This window comes from Rhinoraja longicauda, chromosome 12 (assembly GCF_053455715.1).
Source record: "Rhinoraja longicauda isolate Sanriku21f chromosome 12, sRhiLon1.1, whole genome shotgun sequence".
NCBI classification, from domain to species: Eukaryota; Metazoa; Chordata; class Chondrichthyes; order Rajiformes; family Arhynchobatidae; genus Rhinoraja; species Rhinoraja longicauda.
The window spans coordinates 37,994,018-38,016,418 of record NC_135964.1 but is presented as its reverse complement, the minus strand read 5'-3'; the positions used below and the strand labels follow the sequence as shown (position 1 = coordinate 38,016,418).

Here is a 22,401-nt window from a genome sequence, read left to right as displayed (position 1 = left end):
CCGGATCATGTTAAAAGCATTGGAGAAGTAAAAAAATATGACGCTCGCAATGCTTCCCGCTTATCCAGGTGAGCATAGGAACGATGGAGCAGGTGAATGATGGCTTGGTAAGCGAACTGCAGGGGGTCCAGGTAGGGTTTAACCAGGGGTCGCAAGTGAGTGAGCACCAGCCTCTCCAGGGACTTCATGATGTGTGAAGTCAGCGCCACGGTCCGTAGTCATTGGAGCAGCTGGGGCGCGTCATCTTTGGTACAGGAACCAGGCAGGATGTCTTCCACATCACAGGAACCCTCTCCATGCTCAGGCTTAGGTTGAAGATATGCTGTAGCACTCCACACACCTGGTGGGCACATGCCTCGAGTACCTTAGGGCTGACACCATCGTGACCCGTATCTCTGCCGGCGGAATCTGCTCAGCTCCTTCCTCACCTGCTCAGCCCTGATGGTCAGGCTCAGCAAAGAAAGGGCGGAAGAAGTGGACCAGGGGGATTGAGGGTGAGAGACTGTCAGGGAGCAGGGGGTGGGATGGGCAGAGGCCCCACCATCAAATCTATTAAAAAACAGGTTTAGCTCATTGGCCCAGTCCTGATTGCCTTCCCTCCCCAGGCCACTGGTCTTCTTGTAGCCTGTAATGCTCTTCATCCGGCTCCACACACCTCTCATGTTGGTCCGCTGATGTTTCCGCTCCAGCTTCCTCCTGTAGTCGTCCTTGCCCTGCCTCAGTCTCACCTTCAGGTCTTTCTGCACCGTTTCACCCCCTCCACTTCACCATTCCTAAAGGCCCTCTTCTTCTGGTTGAGAAGGGCCTTTATGTCACTGGTGACTTGTTGTTGAGGAAACAGTGTGCGGTCTCCCCAACGAGGAAAGAGATAAAAAGTTTCCCCCACCACACCATGGTGCAATAAACTAACTAATAAAAATAATAATAAAAAAAATATTAATTAAATAAGTAAAAATAAAGGATAAGACGATCGACTGTTGGCTGGCTGCCGTGTGCACAGCGCTGGAACCGGAAACTGGAAGTCAAAACAACAACAACAAAACAAAACAAAACAATTGGACTTTTTGTCACTTACTTTTCCAGAATAACCCGAGTTATTTCCACAGACACAAGCTCCTACAGCCTGACCCGCTGACCGCTGACTTCCTCCAGAAGTTTGTTTTTTTGCTCAAGATTCCACCATCTGCAGTCTCTTGTATCTTAGATTCTTCCAGCTATTTTTAGTACAGAATCAGTGGCTCCATACAGAAAGTTCATAGCGTTGCAGTCATTTTAACTCTACTCATTTTAACTCTGAGTAAGTTAGTGTTGACTTCAAGTGATCTCTGAAAATAACTTCTGACGTGCCAAATTTAATTGTGTACATACAGAGGAGCCATCAGATTTCATCAAACAGTAATAAGCTCACCTTGTCCATCATCCCAAATTCCAGGTTATTTGGGAAGCAAAAATAGGTCGAGTCCCCTGCTAAGTTTTCTGGCTCCACTTCCTTGCCATTGTCCCACCAATCCCACCACATATCCTGTCATTCCAGTCAAATACTACTCTTTTCCCATCAGTTAATCACTTTAGTTTTTCAGGCTTTAACAGTAATAGTCTGTCTCATGTGAATTCCCAAGTGTTTCCAAGGAATGAGGAAAAATGATGCAGGAGACTTAACAAAAACTCTTCAAATTATTATGGGTGTGGAAAGAATATTAACATAATTTGCTCCATAGAGAACATGAATAAAGATTACTGAATAACATGAGAAAGAGATCCAACTGTTTTGTATAAATATTCTTCTATATAACATTAGGCAAACATATGTAACCCAGAGTTAAGTATTGCTTGGAATACCTGTGGATTCTTTCTCTTCAGGGTTATCAACATCATACACAGTAACGGGTGTGTCAGAATCTAGTAGTGCATAATCTAGATAACAAAAATATTAAATGCAATTTTCCAATCATGCAACATAGCAGCACTGATACTGGTAAAAGTGCATTATTGTTTAGTTTAGTTTAGAGATACACCATGGAAACAGGCCCTTCAGTCCACCATATGTATTGCCATATCCGACCATCAAGTAGCCATTTTTATACTAATCCTACTCTAACCCATTTCCTTTTCGCAATATTTCCATCAATTCTCCTCATTTGCACACAACGGGTAACTTACAATGGCTAATTAACCTACCAATCAATGCGTTTCGGTATGTGGGAGGAAACAAAACCATCTAGTGGAATCCCATACTGTCAAATAAAGAGCGTGTAAACTCCACACAAAGCACCAGAGATCAGGATTGTACCAGTAATGCTGGATATATGAGGCAGCAACTCTGCTGGCTGCACCATGGTGTCACTAATATCTAGAATGAAGATAACTTAAAGGAAACAATCAACCATAAAGATATCAGGAAAATCTTGTAACATCGTAGTTTTAGCATAAAGGTACCTAAGTTGGAGACACATTACTGTGTTAAAATTAATTGGGAGGCCCTTCATATTTTGTACCTCCGTTCCTATCTGAATATTACGTGCATTGCAATTTGTTGGTCAAGACAAACTGTTTTGTCAACAACATTCCCATTGTGGGAGAAGAGTCAATGTTTCAGCTTAGTAACCTTTAGAGTCATACAGCTCAGATGCAAGCCCTTCAGCCCTATTTATCCATACTGACCAAGATACTCATCAAAGCTAGTCCCCGTTTGCCTGTGTCCCTGTGACCCATATCACAAAACTGCTCTGATTAAAGGTCAATGACTTGAAAAGTTAACTGCCTCGCTCTCTCTACAGATGCCAACTGATTTGTTGCATTTTCCCAATATTTTCTGCTTTATTTCAAATTTCCAGCACCAGCAGTATTTTTTGTTTCTCAATTAAGCTTGTCCTAACAAACCCAAAATTCAAATCAGTGCCCTTGTATCATTTTTTCACAAACAATTACATCAGTAGCTTACATCTGCTGTTATATTTTTGTGTACTAATGACAGGTTTAAACACATCACTTGCAATCAGCTTCAGTTAATAAAGAACTGCCAGTTCTTGCCCTGGACTCTAAAGGGAAGAAAACAGACATTGGTGTCTATAATATGCTGCATCTCTGTGTCATGTCTGAACTTCATGTTACTGGTTCATAGTAATTTTGTGGTTGGTCATTCAATAGATTCAAAACAGATGCAAGATCTTCCATGAAGTATCGACAAAGAATTCATTCAGAGATTTCATGAGCTAAATAAATCACTAGGCATGTTTTAGGGCTGGTCTGGAAATAAAATAACTTACTCTATTTCTTACACTGCCACCTCCTTACCCTATTGCAGTCCTGCTGGTGAAAGTACTCTGCAATAGAAACATAGATTGCTGTTGAAAGTATTCTCCTATGCTCTTGAGTAGAGAAGGCAAGGATTTAGCTCCAGGGAAGTGAAGGAACAAAAGGTTATTTTCATATCAGGATCGTGAGATTTATAGGAAATTTCCGGAAGGTGGTGTATCCATGCATTTAATATTTTTGTCCTTCATGATTATAGAGATCATGAGTTTGAAACTGGTATCAGAGTAGGCCAGGTGAGAAAAAAGTCAAACATTTTCTAGGTGACAAACACTTCAGCCACAGGTGCACCAATAGAAGAGGGAATGCATGTTTAGTGTGGGAGATGGGCTACTGATCAGTACGCTGCTTTGCCCTTGATGGTGTGAAGCTTCTTGAGGGCAGGTGGAGAAGTATTCCACTGTTCTGACTTGTACCTTATTGATGGTAGAATGACTTCAGACTGTCACTTGCCCAAGGATACTCAGTTTCTATCCTGCTCTTGCATCTGCATAATTATGTGGCTGGTGCAGTTGAGTTTCTGATCAATGATGATCCTCCAGGATGTTGATGATCAGGGACTCAATGATGGTAATATATTTGAATGTTAGACAATCTCATGCTGCCGATGGTCAATGACTTAGGTGTGATTATCGTTTGCCACTTCCAGCCTCTGCCTAAATATCATCCAGGTCTTTCTGCAAGCCAGCATGGATCACTCCATTTGCTGACGAATTGAGAATGGAATTAAGCGTTATGTAATTATCACAATTGCAAAATGCTATTCATGCAACAATGCTACTCATTATTTTATAATCAAAGGTTGGTTGTTGAAGGAATTGAAGATAGTTTGGCCAGGACACTGCCCTGAGGAATCAAAATAAACTGGAGATGCGATAATTGATCGCTATCAATCGCAACCACCTTCTTTTGTGCAGGATATGAATCCAAACCCTCAAATATTTTTTCTTTGATGCCCCCTGACCTTGTTCACCAGAGTTCCTTGTGCCACTTTCAATCCGTCAATTGTATCTTTGACGTGGTGTGGTCAATCACGTGCAATTTCTGAAAGTTAACTCTTATTTGCACTAAGTCAAAGGTCCGGAGCTGAGTAGCCTCTGCAAAATCCAAACTGGGCAACATTGAGCAAGTTAGTGGTGAGTAAGTGCCCCTTGATAGTGCTGTCAATTATATCTTCCATCGCTCTGCTGATAATTGAAAGTAGACTGATTGGATGGTATTCAGTAAGATTGGATTTCATGAACTTTTCATGAACCAGACACAACTGAGTAATTTTCGAGTAAATACCAATACTATAAACCAGTATATACCAGTACTGGGACAACTTGGATGGAACACAGCTGGTACTTGAGTGAAAATCTTTATTACTACAGCCAGAATGTTTGGTCCCATAGCTTTTGCTATATCCAGTGCTCTCAATTGTGCATTGATATTACATGGAGTGAACCAAATTGGCTGAAGACTGGCTTGTGCGATGATTGGGATCTTAGGAGGAGGCCAACTTAAAGCACTTAGTGCTTTAAGGTGACCATAACTTTGCTACTCGCTTAATGGGCCCTGCTATTCTTGCGGGTAACCCAGAAACATCTTATCAGCTATTTAACTGCCCATCGCCATTCACAATCAGATCTTGCGCAGCTGCAGGTTTGTTTAGTGTTTTTGGACATGGGACCACTTGGCTCTATATAATATATGTTGTGGTTTTCTTTTTATTTAGAATGGATTTAGCAGTGTTCTTCAGATTCACAAATTTGGCACTTAATTATTGTGACCATGCCCTTCGATGCCCTTCCAACTGAAGCAGAGTTGATCCCCTATCTTGTTAAAATACCAGACTGAAATGTATGCCAGCTAACAGGTTTGTGGTGGAATACAAATCTCACGGATTGTGGTCCACAGGGTCTCATAGATGCCTGGTATTGAGCTGCCACATCCGTTCTAAATCATTGATGTTCTCTGGCTTCAAATGCAGCTCTCGTTTATGGTCTCCAATTGGCCACATCTCTTTTTACCACCATTTAATTGTTTAGAGAAATACTGCCAAGACATTTTGATTGCCAGAATTCCTCATGCTATTTTTTTGGTCTTTTTCGTTCCCTATTCCCTCTGAAAACATAACACATAGAGGCAGAGGTTGTTAATTCTGCAAACTTAGTCATTTTGTTAGATGACAACTGACCTTTTCCATCAGCACCAGTTTCTGATATTGACTCCATGTCTCTTGAATCCCTTAATATCTAAATATCTTTTAATCTCTGTCGTGAATATACTCAACAACTAAACTTGCACAACTTTCTTAGTTAGAAATTTCCAAAGACTGACTGCCATCTGGGTAAAGACATTTCTTGTTATCTCTGTCCTGAATGACTGATCCTGTGGTTTGATGATGTGATATCTGGGAACCTAGCTTGGGATGTAACCATGATCACAGTAAATGGCTGGCTCGAAGGGCCGAGTGGCCTACTCCTGCATTTATTGTCTATTGGGAAAACATCACCTCTGAATCTACACTGTCAAGTAGGCAAAAAAATTATATATTTCAATGAAATCACTTCTCATTCTTCTGAATTAAAGAGGACACATGCCTACTTCGTTTAATGTTGCCTCAAATAACAAACATCATCCCAGGGATTTACCAATCTGGTAAATCTTCACAGCACTCCCTCTGTCACAACTTTTTCTAGGGAGCAAAACCAGACTTGTAGTCAACATTTCAGATGCGGTCTCATTAACTATCTATATCGAGATTGTTACTATGGTACAGATAGTTCTGCTATGAAGCGATAGCTGCATATCTAAGAAACCTCACATTATAGAAAATCATGTTAAGAAAACAAATGTGTTAATAGGGAAGAGAGGATTTAGGCCCAGAGAATTTCAGGCCTGTAAAAACAAAGTTATTTTCCTACAGGATTTACAAAAATAAAGATCTTTTTGAATAGCTACACGTTATAACCAATTCAGCCCACATAATACAAATAGTGTTCCCCAATTGCTCAAACACATTATATCCATTTAGCATAATAGAAACACAGGCATTTTAGCAGAACTGCATGTTCTCAAATATTTGACCACAATTTGTTTAGCCAAATCTGTTTTTGAAATTATTTAAGATTGGATGTCCTCTGAATAAGTAAGCTGGCAAGCTCCTTGTCCTTTCCTGTGCCAATCTAAACTTCGAGTATCGTGTTTACTACATATTATAAATTTGGAAAGATAGCCAGCAAAGGAGGAGATAAGTTGCATGGTTTGTGTTTCCCCAATGTTAAGAGATGCCAAGAATTTCTCTATAAACAAAAGTTTGGTATTTTTTGCTGTGTATTTATTAAAATTACCTGCAAATGGCTGTTGAACTTTGTTGTCTGCATCAATAATTGGATTTGAAGTGATGAGGGCTTTACTTGTGGTGAATGATGATTCTAGCATGTGCATTGAAAAAAAAAAAACATTTCTTGGATTCAGAAAATTAATTAACATTTTTCCAAAGGGAACCCACACCTTGTCGTACGACCAGCACTGTTTATCAATCAAAATAGGTCTGAAGGAAACAGATAAGCATTTATTTTGTGTTGTTGACAGCAAAAATGAAAAGGAACTTGAACCATCTTAGACGTGGGAATTTATTTTGTCCAAGCTAACAGTGAAAATTCCTCTGACTCACAAACATTTCTTCCAACACTTCTTAATCTAACTGCCACTGTTATGAAGGAAATCTTAAATATATTACCATATGATCTAATAATTACTGCATTTACCCAACAAAACATCTTCATTGACAAGACAGGTGCCCTTCACTCTGGATATATTTTCACTTTAAATTCACCAAGTTCTATAGCAGAACATTTCTTCCAGATAGTTCAGTTTTAATTTCAGAAAAACTTTGCACATTTGAGCAGATTTGCTCAAGCTTATGTAGCTCGAGGATCATTTCACTTTCCATTGATAGATGTTCTGGTACTCCCAGATGAACATTAGATTTTCTTATCAACAGTGAGATTTTCTCCCAGTGCATTAGAGTGGCACTTGGTTGTTCCAACGTTCTTGCCAGACTACAAGGAAGGTTGACCTTTCCTTATATCATTTTTTATATTGACCATCATAAGTTACCCAACCTAATTTCCTGGTGGTTGAAGGCAGTCTTCCTGGACTGCTGCATACCTTCTAGTGAAGGTACTCCCACAATGCTGTGAGTGTTCTAGAACTTAAGAACACATGGAAAAGAAGCAGGCTGGCCATTTGATACCTCATGACAGGGATATGGAGGGATATGGATCATGATCAGGCAGATAAGATTAGTTTATCTTGACATCATGTTTGGCACAATATGCAAAATTCTCACATGAATTGACAGGATAGATGGGGAGATGATCACATCTGGGTTGCTAAATCTATATACTGCGAATGTAGAATAACCAGGGCAGAGACAGAACATTTGGCTTTCCAGTCTGGGGATTTACACTTTCCCCAAGCATTCTTTCCAATACTCTCTGAGCCTCTCTCATATGTTTTTATGAGAACCATGAAAACCATATTAAAAACCATGTTTTTAATATCCCTTAACTCACCCAAGGATCACAAAGCTTCCTACCCTTCTCCACATTGAAAAAACAATGGTCTAAAACCAGTGGTCACAGTCACAAAGGAAGGGTTTCTGGATAAATTGAGAAGTAATTTCTTCACTCAAAGATAGTGAATTGTTGGAATTTGAGCCAGGAGGGCTGAGGAGGATCTCACACTTGTACACTCGAGACAGGAGTTGATAGAGGCCTATATATAGCACATGAAAGTGGTGCTAAAATGGCTGAGAGCATGTGAAGGTCCAATTACCTTACCCTGTTTTTAGTTCATTTGTTCTTATTTTTACCAAATACTGATTTTCAGCACAAATATGTAGTCAACAGTTAAAAAAAAAAGCAGCAGCTCAAGATCTTAAGTCAAAAAAGCAAATTCTGGAGAAAGCCAACATTGTATGAGTAGCAAAGAAACAAGTCAATCAATGAACTAAAGTGGTAAGTAAGAAATAATAATCACAACTAATGATAAGGCCATCTGTGTATTTTGTTCTTATCATACCTTTTTCCACTATTATTTTCATTTCTAAAGGTTTTTTTTCCCTCATATTCCAAATCATGTTCAGCTATTTCCAATACACTCAATCATTACCACACTCGGAAGTCAAAATGGTTCTGAATGCCGACCAAATATAATGTTTAAAAATGTACTTATCGATACAAAGCACTTCACCCAACAGTGCTTTCAGGTAACAAGCAAACATATGAGAACATGGGATACGAAAAGATCAGCTCATCGATTCTACACAATCTGTACTTTATCTGCAAATCATGACTCCATGTCAAAAGTCATCACCTCCCACAAGAGGGAGATAATGGGGACGAATACTTAAACCAATTCCTGGATATACGTCTCAGAAATTCTTTCCAGCCAAAATAATCCAAATGATCCAAGGTACATTGAACAATGTTATACCAACAAAGGTGTAGAAATAATCCTCAGAATAATGCACTATCTAGGAGCAACAGAGTACACATGTTTATGTACCTGTGAGCTATAGTTTCATGAGAAAATTGATTTACTTCACTCCAAAATATATTCTGCTAATTAGGAATCTACGTTATGCAAATACTCTAATTGACTGCTGGTCAATCACATTTTCTACATTTAAGGATGCAAATTTCTTACTGGTCATTCGGACCATCTGATTTTTCATTTCAGGTGAGAAAATGAGACTGACAATAACAATGACATTTATACATGTGAATAAAACGATAGAATTGATACTTTGAAACAAATCAAGGCTAATTCATGATTCTCATTGAGAATACCTGTGGATTGTTTTGGTTCCACTGCATCATCTTTAGATGATTCTAAAGAGTTGACAGGCGAACTGCTCAAGAATGGTTTCCCAAATTCTGCAACTTATTCAGAGAATACAAATAAAGCATTTATTTTACCAACTGGAGTGTTTTGCATGGTATCAAATAAGATGTGAAAATTTATAGCATACCTAATTCAAAACCATATAAATAAATGCAGAGCAGTGGCCAAGCATGATGGAATACATTGATCAAGCTAAGCAGTACTCTGAAGTAATCTGAAGCATTCAAATTATACCTCCATGCAATTTCTTCACTTAATAATTTGATTCATGCAAATGACCATTGATACCTAAAGCTAAATTCTAAAGCTAAAATATATAGATTTGCATACCAAAATATTCTTAATTTATTGCACTGCGTGATTGTATATTGGCATTGATGCATTTTGCCACTTTCTATCTTTCAAGAGCAGGAAAGCACATAATGTGTCTGCATTCCAGTGGTGAACAGGACAAGGAAGTGTGCATCCATGCTTTCACTTATCTACATATTACCTGAAATCTGTTCCCGTTGTGGAGAATCAAATTCATAAATTGTATTTGAGGTGGTGAAAAATGAATTGGTGGTGGGCTCAACCACACGTTCTGCAATTTGGTCAAAACAAAGAGCAAACTCTGTGATATGAACATAAGAAAAAAGGTGCAGAAGTATACCATGCAACCCCTCATGCCTGCAAACCACAGACACCAATAATGTAGCTGAACTATTCCATTAATTCAACTTTCCTATGACATTTAGATATTTTGTTTTTTCATAGTGCCCAAAACTCTATTCTGTTTAATCTGTAATACATTTGTAATTATGCATCAACAGACCACAGAATTATTAATGCTTGCAACCAAAAGATGTTACTTTCTGAAGAGGAAACAGGTGTAGGGTTTTAAAAATAGATCTGACTGTGTGAAAGTGGTTATACTTTAATTAATGCACATTCTTAACTGAATTCTTTGATGTGCCTTTCAAAAACAGCACAATAAAATGACTAAATGATGGACTTTCTAAATGTCTATAAAATGCGATCAGGGTAAGATGATTCAGAAAAGAATGTAAATTAATTTTAGAAATACTACTTATTTACAATATTTTCTCATTTGAAGTATCGTTCCAATGCAGTGCATTTCAGGCAAACCCGGGTGTTTTACAGTGATGTACTTTAAAATTTGTGAAAATATCACATTTGATATAAATACTGGACATGAGCAGCTTTCACTACAATATTCATTCCAAGGTAAAATTAATTATCAAAACTATTCGTAAGACACAGGTCATGGTTTCATAACTTGAGGAAATGGAAATTTAAAGGAAATGAATGTCACACAAAAAATGGTCAATTTTAATTCCCAACCACAAGCAACATTTCTCTGATTAACCAATATAAAGGCCACTGATGTTTGAACTCAAGATTTTGTTTCATACACTCTTGAGAAGTTCCTGAGATACTTCTGAACAAATGCAATAGTGAAGCTATTCACTACCACTGTTCACTCAGTCAAAATGAATCAAATCAACATCTAAAATGATAAAATAAAATGATTTATGCATTATTACAGCTTATTTATATTGCTGAAGACCAATGTTATACTTGCCATTATTAACTTTATCAAACACAATCCCAAACAACAAACCCTGGGATTTACAACCCATGACCTTCCAACTGTTAAGTCAATGATATGACAGGAATAAAATACCTAAGCAAATTACTTTTTTTAAATTCGTAATTAACTACTTTAATGACATTCAATGTCCACTGCAAGACTCTATCAAGTTTCGCTCTACAGACATTTTCTCCTTAAAATGGCATGATGCAAAAACTTCTACAACATTTGGTTTGGATCTTTAGCAAAGGATGTCCTTCAACAGATGTTTCTGTTATTTCCAGCAATTAATATGATCCTTCTACTCAATCCTTGCAGCATTCTCTCAAGTAAATATTGAATAGCTTTTAACAGGATGACAATGGCACTGCTGAACAACTTTTCATTCCAACTTTTTTCATGAATTTCCTTGGCCTTGCTATCATCTGCTATCTTATGCCATGTTGATCCTTTTCAAAAGTGGATCGAGCAAACATTAGATACAACTTGGAATTTCCTCAAAATGAGTTAAAATGTTGCAATTCCATTTTTGTAAAAAATAATTATAGAGGAAGTTACTTTCTACACCTTACAAAGGTGTAGATAAATTCTACATTGTTTCTAGAGGGAAATGCTTACAATTAAAAACTGACTGACTGGCAATAATTTGGCTGTTTAAATTAGCCCTAGGTTTTGTGATCACAACATATCTGGGAATCTTTCTATTTTCTCTATGACATGCCAGCATTAAACATACTGGGGAAAACATAGGCGGGACATGTGACAAGTTATCAAGTGAACACTTCAGTACTAGTCTGGCTACAGTCAGGTCTCATGGTTTCTGCTGTATCCAGAGCTCAGCCATTTCCCAATGCCACATGGAGTGAATCAAATTAGCTGAAGAACATCTTCTATGATGATGACGAGAAAGCCAAAATAGATGATCAACTCAGCTCTTTTGGCTGAAAGTTGTGGCGTATACCTCAGTCTCGTCTTTGGCGTTTATCTGTTGGGCCTGGCCAATGCTGAGGATAAAAATGTTTTTGGAGCCTCCTCCTGGTCTTAGCTGGTGAATTTACCACCACCAATCATGACTGAATATGTCTGAACAGCAGAGTAGTAATCTGATGTAATGGTTGGTTCAGACTGTTGCATGTTATGTTTAGCATACATGTTGTCTTCTGCTGCAGCTTCATCAGTTTATCATCTCACTTCTTGGGCAACAGATGCCGCTCTCCACCTGCCGTTTGCACTCCTAATTTAACTAGGGTTGGTCCTCAGCTTCATTACAACAGTAGAATGAAGGTTAAGCTACCCGTAGCTGGCAGGTAAATGTGGTAATGTATATAGCTGCTGCCGCTAACAGTCTACGTCACCTCATGGTATTGAATTGCCAGACTGATTCTGAGTCAGTATTATTTAGCAACATTGGAGAACAACGTAACATGATGGTAATGCACTCAGTATCAAGACAAGACTTTGGCTCCACAAGAACTGCACATTGGTCACTTGCACCAGTGCTGTCATAAACAGATGCATTTTCAATAGGTACACTGGTAAGGATGTGATTGTACAGACTTATCCCTTGTATTGGTTCAATTGCTGCTTACTGGCTATCCAGTCCAGAGCTCTGAACTTCAGGACTCTGCCATGGTGGTTTTACCGTGCTGCTACTGACGATGGTCATTGAAGTCGCCCACATGTAACTATAGTACTTATATTGACATTGAGCAACACATTATTGTTATTGAAAATAGATATATCTATTACATATGTATTAACTACCTGTGAATTGTTTGTTATCCACATTATCGGGTGCTGGGGTTTTGGGTGAATAGATGTAAAATGCACCACTGGAGGATGGTTCCTCATACTCTGTTTTTTTACCAAATGGAAGAAAACACCTTTTAACAGATTTTTTTTTTTTTTCTTCATAATGGAACAATGCAGTTTGGTCAAAGTCCACTGAAATGCTTCAAATGGCCAAAGGAGCACAATTCATGCAAATTGTAAACAGACTACATTTTAGATTAGAAACCATAAAGCAACTATACCAATACACCAATAAAGTACAATGCATGAAATCCATGCTGCATATAAAATAATTTACACTAGTTCAGTGATTAAAGCAGAAGGCACAAAAATAAAAAAAATACACAAAATAATCTGCAAAGTGGAAGTAACCAGCCGGACAAGACACAACGTAGACAAAAATGTGGACCTTCCAAGCAATAATTCACTTTGATTTTAAATAATGTGTCGTGCCCAAGCAAGGTAGATTTTAAATATCATTGAATTATGTTGCTTATAAGTGCTCATTTGCATGCTGTTTGCTGACTTGTGCACTTTGCAAAAGCAAACTGATTCATGACTACATTGAGAAAAAGCCATCGACCAAACAACATACTTTTTGCTGGAACATGCTCACATGACATGGATGACTATTGGTGACTAATACAATATTGTACTCATCACTTAGGTATTCAAATATGATGTGCACAATGGATATGCTCAATTCAGTACATACAGCAAAACAGCACAACATGCTCTATTCAATAATCTACCTGTGAACCACTCTGTGTGCACGACATCAGGTTTGGAAACCATATCTGAACTGGACGAAAATGAACTAGTACTGGATGGAAGCTCTGTAGTATCATTCACAGAAACAAAGAAAAATGCCAGTAATTGCAAATATTATAAGATGCCACAGTAGTTTCAATGGAAGAATATCTGAGCACATAAATAATTGTAGCTAAAAGACCCTCAAACTTATCCAGTCTTTCCTATGTAATATATATTCCAGATAAAGTTTAATGTCCATTTTGTTTGATCAAAGACAATAATTAATTTGCAGGCATAACTTGTCATTCACCATGAAAAACAGGTCTAGCAAATATAATATTAAAGTTGATGCAAGATGAATAATTCTTTACAGTCGCTAGATCATAATATATGCTTTGCAACACTATCTTCAATTACTTTGCATATTACAGCATATTGACTTATCAAAGCATTCCAAGGTAAAGTACTTTGTTCTTCTTAAAGAAATGCAGCCTATTCTTTCAAAAAGCCAATTATTTAACACAGCCATTGACAAACTACCTGTGAATATCTCCGTGTCCATAGTAACTGATTCAGTAACTGGATTGAGAGAGGAGGTGCTGGAGTATCGTATTTTAGGCTCTGTAATGCATTTCAGAGAAACCAAATAAAATTGACAATTTGTAAACAAAGGTAAAAATCAAATGCATTGTTTTAAAGGTGACATAGATACACAGCACATATCAATCCCACAGACTGAAATCCATACAAACTGCACAAAAGGAGTGACAGGAAGAGGTCTGAAGACAACTGTTCTGCAAAATAGGTCTGAGTTCAGCAAAATGGGTAGAAAGTTGACAAATTTTCCTTCGCTAATAATAAAATTAAACACAAATGGATAACACGAGACATGCGTTCACTTTGCACTGTCAAACATGTTAACTAAGCTAACTAAAAGTGATAACATGCAGAATAACGTTAAGATGGAATAGTTGCATTTATGCAGTGTATGACATAGTTCTTATAGCTATTGAAAAATCTTGAATAGACATGGTAATAGGCTATATAAATGGATATTTTTTTGCCCTTTCATTATCCACTGGCATCTCTGTGCTCAATTCATGGTGATCCTTTCCCTTTTCAAGTCGAACTGGCATCCTTATCCTCTGACATACTCAGTTCAAACAAGCGCAGCCTTTCCTCCCTTACATCATGTTGTCCCTTCTCCTTCAAATTATTCTATTATTCTCCTTCCTCTGTACTCGATTTGTTGTTGCTTCTTGTTGGTTTGTCCTCACTGACACTAAGGTTTCTTTGGGACAAGAAAGCCCAATAGATCCTGATTCCACAATAGTTCTTCCTACATAGTCTGCACAAGGAGGAGCCAGGAATGGCACTGAAGACGAAAGTGAAAACAATGACACATTTTGGCTCCGAAACAATGGAAGTGATTAAATGACCATCAGAATAGGAAGAAATCATTCTTATATTTCAATGCAAAAGCAAAGACATGGCTTATGCTCGTAAACTGAAATAAAAGCAGCAGAGTGCTGGAAATAACATATCAGGAAGCATTTATGTAGAAACAGTCAGTCGATGGTTGAGGTAAAAAAAATCCTTCATAGGATTAGGGCTACAGTTAAACAAGTTTTAAAATGCAGAGACAAGGGAGGAAGGAACAAAAAGCAAGACAGTGATAGGATGAAAGGCAGAGAAATTGTATGACAAAAGGGGTGATAGAATGGTAACAAAAGCTTGAAGGAGGTAGAAATGTAGAATAATGATGTAGAATTAATGTGAAATCAGTGAGAATGTTGGAAATCAGAGTAAATATGCAGGAAGAGTGATTATCTGAAATTGTCGACCTCAGTGTTGAGTCTGGAAGACTGCAATAGACCTTCACAGAAGATGATAAATATAAATGCTGTTCCTCACGCTCATTTACACAAAATATTTATTTTATTTTACTCTCCATACCTACTAAATATGTCTTGCCATTTTCTGGATTTATCTTGTGTTCTACTATTTTCTTCAAAAGCCCAAATGCCAGAACAAAGGATTGTAGATTAGCTAGTAAACAATGTTTTGAGGAAAGCGAAAGAAGAAATACTCTGCTTACTCCAATGCGCATTTCAAGAATGTCATTGATATCCTCCAAAAGCTTAAAAGCAAAGCTTACACTAGTAAAAGAATACATTACTTAATTGAATTTACTTACCTTACTAACATTTCCTCCTATGCAGCATTCTCCCAATATATTTCATGCAGCAGCAAGTAGATTATGAGAAATTAACTCATTTTTATGGTTAGACTACAAACTAGACTTGCTGAAGAAGTCGCATTTAGACCATGTTACTGAGCTTTAACAACAAAATGTGTTGAGTCCTTGTTCAAAAGCTCCAAATGTTTGAAATTATTATAAGATAGAAATAACATTTACACATCCTTACTTGAAAAGGACATCTGCAACAGAACTCTGAATGTGCAATTTATAATTTTTTGAATGAGTTGAATGTGGGAAAAAAACATCATGAAATGTGGCAATGAATCAGTATGTTTCAATCCAGTTTGTGGACCAATAATTTGAGAAAAGTTTGAGAAAAAATACAAATACCTCTCATGCAAACAGCCCCATATCCGACTAAGTAACTGAGAAAAACAACTTATGTTCTCATTGAAAACTATCATGTTTACAAATGCAGATGTAGATGACAAAAATGATGCTGTTGAAAGGTGAAATATAATGCATGCATTATATTGTAAAAGACATCCTGATTTTTTATGCATCACTGAACTACCTGTGAATGTTTGCGTATCCATGTCATCAGCTTCAGATGGTGGATCGAAAAGTTTACTGCTTGTAGGTGGCATCTCAGGTTCTGTAATTTATTTCAGAGAAAACAAACACTGTGATCATCCACATTAACTGACGTATGACCACTATGGTAGAAATCAAATGGAAGAAGCAGCTTGGCAATGCAATGGATTGGTGCAGATTAATGGGTTTGAAATGAGAAAGGTAATACTTTTCTCTGTGGTTATATAACATGGTATGTGAAATGAGAATTCAAGTAAAAATAATTGAAGTGGAGAAAAATTAATAAAATTCTACAATAGAAGCAGGAACACTTTTAGGAATGATTTCTCCCGGTTAAATAGAATGCATTAAGCCAAAAGCCTTGTTCTAGATACGGAGTCACTACATAATATCAGTATTCATATATAAAAATGATGTATTAATATATGGAATATATTAATATATCATTCCATATATTAATGGAAACATTAATTAAACATTCAACTTTGAATAATATTGATATTAATATATGGAATATAAGCATATATATTCATATATTAATACATGGAATATATAAATATCAATATTGCTCAAAACTGAATGTTTTGGTGGTTTACCATAAACCAAGGGTGAATAAAGATGATGATGGCTGATAATTCAAAAGGTTTTCTTGTTTACATTTGGGATCCAAACCGTATTAATTTTACTTTTGCTAACATCCAACACAATTCCACAGTAGGCTATGTAGGATATCTTGTTTTACATGGAAACTCCATCAGTTTCTATTAAAGAAATATAACCATGGAGATTTGTTGTAGTAAAAACAGACTAAGTGTTGTGTTCACCTAATTGAACTGTTCAACATAATCAGTGGAGATGCAGAGGTCAGTCTTCAACCAGCCTTTGAAATGTAGTGCCTAATTCTGTTCCCCCTTTGTGATGACTGAGAAGGTGGCGTTGAAAGGCAGCCAAAAGAACAATACCTCACTTAAAGAACTATACCATCAATTATTTACTTTTTTATATCATTAACTGAATGAGATGACATGACATAAGTCTATTAAATTACATTGCATACCTATTGGTAGAATGCTGTAATTTAACACACACTAAGGGACATGAACTTAAACTATGTGCAAACAGGAACAAACTGGATGTTATGCAATTCTTCTTTTCCTAGCTTCCAGAAACTAATGCTCATTAATGTAGTAGGAGGCACTGACTCACTTCAGCTCTGTTGAAAAAGCAGAATTGCATTCTGTCGAAGAGCCCTTTATTGTCATGATCTGTGAAACTGGTATATTGCTCTCTGGCAGAAAGCAGAGTAATTTTTCTTCGATTGGCCATTTTTTCTCTATTTGTACTGTAGAAGATACAAGGCAGTGGGAGTGAAAGAGGATGCCACAAATATAAGATTCCAGCCATCACGAGTTTAGGCTATGCTGATGGTCTGGCAGCTCGTTTCTAATTTTGTATGTGCAGACGTAGATTCATTATCTTATCCTTTTCAATGATTTTAATTCACAGTGGAAATGGAAGCAAACCAGTTTTCTGAATGGGGCAGAGTGGCTTAATAGGGGGTCATTTTTGCACCTTTTGAAGATCCATCAAACACCTCTGGTTCAGACTTAGATACGTATTACCTGTCCACCAAATGGTGAAATAATCTCTCGATATGGAAAGAGTTAAAAAGCAAACCAGACGCACAAATTTATATCTCTGAAGTGGATCAGGCAGTATAGTTCTCGTATTGTCTAATACATTTCTTAAAATATTCCATCAAATTTGTTGAGTCTGTATTTCTCATTTCCATGCCAGATTTTAGTGACCATGTACTGCACATCATGCAGGTGAACTGATTAAATGTTAGACAACCAAACTGTTTCTATCAATTCCAAACATTCCATTAGATTAATTTTAAATGCAATCGGAGTATTTTTGCATTGGTCATGCAATGTATCAGGTGTCAAAACACTCAAGGCCATGAAATAATGAACTTGTAAACTATTAAAGCTAAGAAAGCATTAGAATGGACACACAAAGTCTCATAAACAATTATATAACATGCAACTTGCTGCAGCTGTCCAAGAAAAATATCACATCCATGTTATCTCTTTTTGCAACTACCTGTGAACTGTTCCGCTTCCATGGAATCTAATGCAGATGGAGTGTCTGAAGGGTTTAAAAATGAATTGCTGGAGGATGGTAACTCAATTTCTGGATGAGATGTGGAAAAGAACAAATATTTTGAATATTTAAATAAAGTATCACTGCAAAAATAAATCATATCCAACATCATAATAAAAATAAAGTTGACTTAAATAATGACATTTATGATGGGACAACTAACATCTACTAATAAAGTGGTTAGTTTTGAAATAAATTATTTTGAGAAAGTGTAGTAATTCAAAATGATGAAGTATCAAAAATACATCAAAAAATTTCAAAGTATTCTTCTTTTAGCATTATACACATATATAAATGCTAAATAGTGGCTTACTAAATATTTTTAAAGTACTGACATTGGCCTCTGCGAAAGGTGTATGCTAAACATAATTTCATTAGCTGACAGCTCCTGGATTGAATTGTCAACATATGATGTGAATCAAATTACTTGATATTTCAAAACTTGTTGCGAGATACATTTCAAACTACGTAAAGAATACTAATATCGCAATGATGATTGGTTAAAACTATTCCATCAAATGCCTTATTATGGAAACCAATAATAATTGCTGCTCTTACAATACTCAAGTAGGCCCTTTGCAATTTTATTAATGAGTGGAGATTAATTTTCAGGTTGAGTCAGTAGTAAGGAAGAGCATTCATTTTGAGAGGACTAGAATATTAAAGTAAGGATATAAAGCTTTTTAAGGCAGACCACATTTGGGATATTGTGAACAGTTTTGGGACCCATATCCGAGGAAGGATGTGCTGGTGTTGGAGAAGCTCCAGAGGATGTTTACAAGAATGATCCTGGGGATGATTGAGTTAACATATGAGGAGCATTGTACTCTGGGCCTGTACTTGGGGAATTTAGAAGGATGAGGGGGGATCTCATTGAAACCTACCAATTATTGAAAGGCCTAGAGAGAGTGGATATGGAGAAGATGTTTCCAGTGGTGCAAGAGCCTAGGACCAGAGGGCACAGTCTCTGAATAAAGGAGTGTACATTTACAATGGAAATTAGGAGGAATTTCTATAGCGAGAGAGGGTGAATCTGTGGAATTCATTGCCACAGATGGATGTGGAGGCCGTCATTAGGTATTTTTAAAGTGGAGTACATAGAGGAGACAGGAAAAAATAGATCAGCCATGATCAAATGGCAGAGCAGACTCGATGGGCCAAATTATCTAATTCTGCTCCTATATCTTGATTTTATGATGAGGAGGGGCTACAAAATACCTAATAGGCATTATACCTCTCCCTAATTGACGCACAATAAATATACAATTTGAATATAATTAAAAGCACAGAAAATGAAACATCCCACATATTTTCTTGAGCATCCCAACATTGTTGTAAAACTATGAGATAGATCTTATTTCTACTATCTTGCAGTATTCAAAGCAAAGGCTTTCTAATAACCCTTTGTTCGTTTGGATGCACATCGTCCAAATGATAGACTACTTGTTACAAAATATCACATCATAATTCTAATACAAAGACCAAGTTTATACTGTCATACAAAGAGACTTGGATTGTAGTATTCTGATGAATCCATTAAATCTATTTCTTGAACTATCACCTACACTTTCAAAGCTGGATTAAACCTAGTTCTTTCCGGCTTCCAATCATAACCTTGCTAGAAAGCTTAGTTCACAAACGCTTACTTTCTAAGTCAAGGCATAATCTCTTGGAAAAACTACTACTTTAGTGAAATTCTACTTCAAATACCAACTCTTTTTCAATTTATCATACTTTGCTACATTCTTTCATTGCTTTGAGAATGCCAAATGAGAACGATGATTTACTCAATATATTCTTTGTCATCTTGGTTAATTTCCCCCCCACCAAACCATGCTCCCATCTTTCCAACATGTTTCAATTAAAATTACATCTACAGATTGAAAAATGTTTGGTAATTCCATAAAATGTTTTTTTGTTTCATTGAGAGCAAGTGGTCCAGTGGACATAGTAGACCAGTAACATTATTTGATGCAATGTAAAAAATGTAACTCCCTAGAAACAAATAGAAATGAAAGTCTTGCCTTTCCTGATTGCAGGATAACTCAAACTGCTTCACAGCCAACTAATTACTTCTAAGCACATTGCTGCAGTAAAGATCGAATCACCTTAGTCGAGACAATGTTTCACAAACAGTAATATGATAATAATCAGATTTTTTCCCCATAATAGCAGCTCAGATAACTATTATCATGAGGAGAATTAACCCTATTCTTCATTAAATCTGTGCTACTGGATCTTTTACATCCAATGGACAGGGCAAATGAAATGTCAATTTATTAATATCATCTACAAAATTACTCCAGCTCCCTTGATACTATCATATAGTATCATATAATCTAATATTTGATACAGGTGTTATACTAATAAGCTCTTCTCTGAGATGAAAGAGCTACAAATTTAGTAATGGCTGTGTTTAGGAACAGAAAGCATCAATACAGGGAATTAAAAAAACACCTCAGTACAATTCAATTATGTATGGGCATGATTCTAAGCAAAACGTGACACATTGGAGACACAAGGAACTGCAGATGCCAGAATCTTGGGCAAAACACAAATGCTGGAGTAACTCAGTGTTCAGGCAGCTTTTGTGGAGGGTATGGATAGGCAACGTTTTGGGTCAGGGCCCTTTTTCAGTCTCAGTCTGAACAATGTCCCTTATCCATTCCCTCTGTAGATGCTGCCTGACCCAATGAGTTACTCCAACACTTGGTCTTTAGCTTGAAAAAGTGCCAATTTCTATTTCTGATTCATTTCACATCATTACAGAAACTTTGCAGTTCTCATTGTGAGACATCAAGGCAACTGCTAAAGAACAATGTGAGAAAATAAACCACATTGTTTCTGGAACGAGTTTTTGGTCACTTGCACCACAGTTGGGCTTTGTACAGGAACACCACCAAAGAAAGGTCCTTTACCACCACCTATTAGCATTCCTAGTCAGCCAGGGAACCAATTACCTAATTAACCTATGTCACTATTTTCCACTCCCTGACTGCCAACCCGCTGAATATCCAATTAATGACGCCATACCCATTGAACGTAAGGCTCCCAACTACTAATAATCTATACCCATGTCCTGATCCATCAACAGCCAAAGCCACCGACCCCCAGATGCCAACTTTCAATGGCTAATACATGTCATCCCACCCAGCAGGGGGTTCTCTAATTGGTGATGCATCTTCCCACACCCAGAACCAATCCTCTCGTAGCTGAACCTATTCCTGAGAGGCCCCAATCAAGGCTTTAACTACCATTATCCTCCCCATTATCCTCCAAATCCACCCTCGATTTCACTGAAAGCTCTTAAGTAACTTGCAGTGGTCTTGTTTCAGGAGGGAGTGCTGACCAACAGTTTTGAGGCATGAATAATCAATCATTGAGTCATTGAAGCTTTGGGGCATGCTTTGGTTTGTGTGTTGCCTCTAAATTGACATTTACGTATTTTAGCAACAGTCTACTGGCACTAATTATATCATATTTAATTGATGCATATTTCATTCTGACTTATTTTTTCACAAATATAAATCATACAAACAATGCTCAAACAATTATTAGTTACTGATTAATTGGCTTTGAAAACCATCCCTAATTACCATTATACATTATGGTAGACACAGCAGGTTTTATATTCCAAACGATTCTCATTATGACCATTGACATGAAACATATGAATCTTTAGAAATTCTCATACTAATAAGCTGTATATGTTACGTTATGTTTGTTTCCTTTCATGCAAAAAAGATCCACTGCACATAGAAACTACCTGGAAGATCCTGATTGCCCACATCAGCATGGTCTGAAGTTGTTCTTAATGTATTGAATGGCATTTTAGTAGAAGATGGAGTCTCAGGTTCTGCAACGCATTTTAGAAAATTAAGTTGAAATATTTTCCTGATCAAGTTACGAAAAAATGTTATAAAAATGGGATAACGTATAGATTTTACTTCCAGTGACCCTAATTGGCATCACGAGAAACACATTGACACCATGCACTAATAATAGTTTTCTGGCAAAACTTACAACATTCTGATATTGTCTATTCAGCTTCCAGCTTACTAATCAGGCCATCTGCTTAACCAAAATACGC

At 37.0% G+C, this 22,401-nt stretch overlaps 1 protein-coding gene across 27 annotated transcripts in view; it reads right to left on the bottom strand.

Annotated features, from left to right (window-relative positions):
- LOC144598928 (uncharacterized) overlaps positions 1 to 22,401 on the bottom strand; it is a 223,015-nt gene that overhangs the window by 121,879 nt on the left and 78,735 nt on the right. For 17 of the 27 annotated variants that reach the window (XM_078409534.1, XM_078409524.1, XM_078409525.1 and 14 more), the window contains 10 exons: positions 22,078 to 22,167; positions 18,252 to 18,341; positions 16,126 to 16,206; positions 13,889 to 13,969; positions 13,348 to 13,431; positions 12,569 to 12,658; positions 9,704 to 9,793; positions 9,156 to 9,248; positions 6,648 to 6,731; positions 1,840 to 1,914 (listed from right to left, as the gene is read on the bottom strand). In XM_078409534.1, the coding sequence (XP_078265660.1) occupies positions 1,840 to 1,914; positions 6,648 to 6,731; positions 9,156 to 9,248; positions 9,704 to 9,793; positions 12,569 to 12,658; positions 13,348 to 13,431; positions 13,889 to 13,969; positions 16,126 to 16,206; positions 18,252 to 18,341; positions 22,078 to 22,167 (858 nt within the window). The remainder of the gene's footprint in view (positions 1 to 1,839; positions 1,915 to 6,647; positions 6,732 to 9,155; positions 9,249 to 9,703; positions 9,794 to 12,568; positions 12,659 to 13,347; positions 13,432 to 13,888; positions 13,970 to 16,125; positions 16,207 to 18,251; positions 18,342 to 22,077; positions 22,168 to 22,401) is intronic. The other 10 variants (XM_078409527.1, XM_078409533.1, XM_078409535.1 and 7 more) reach the window with 10 other exon arrangements.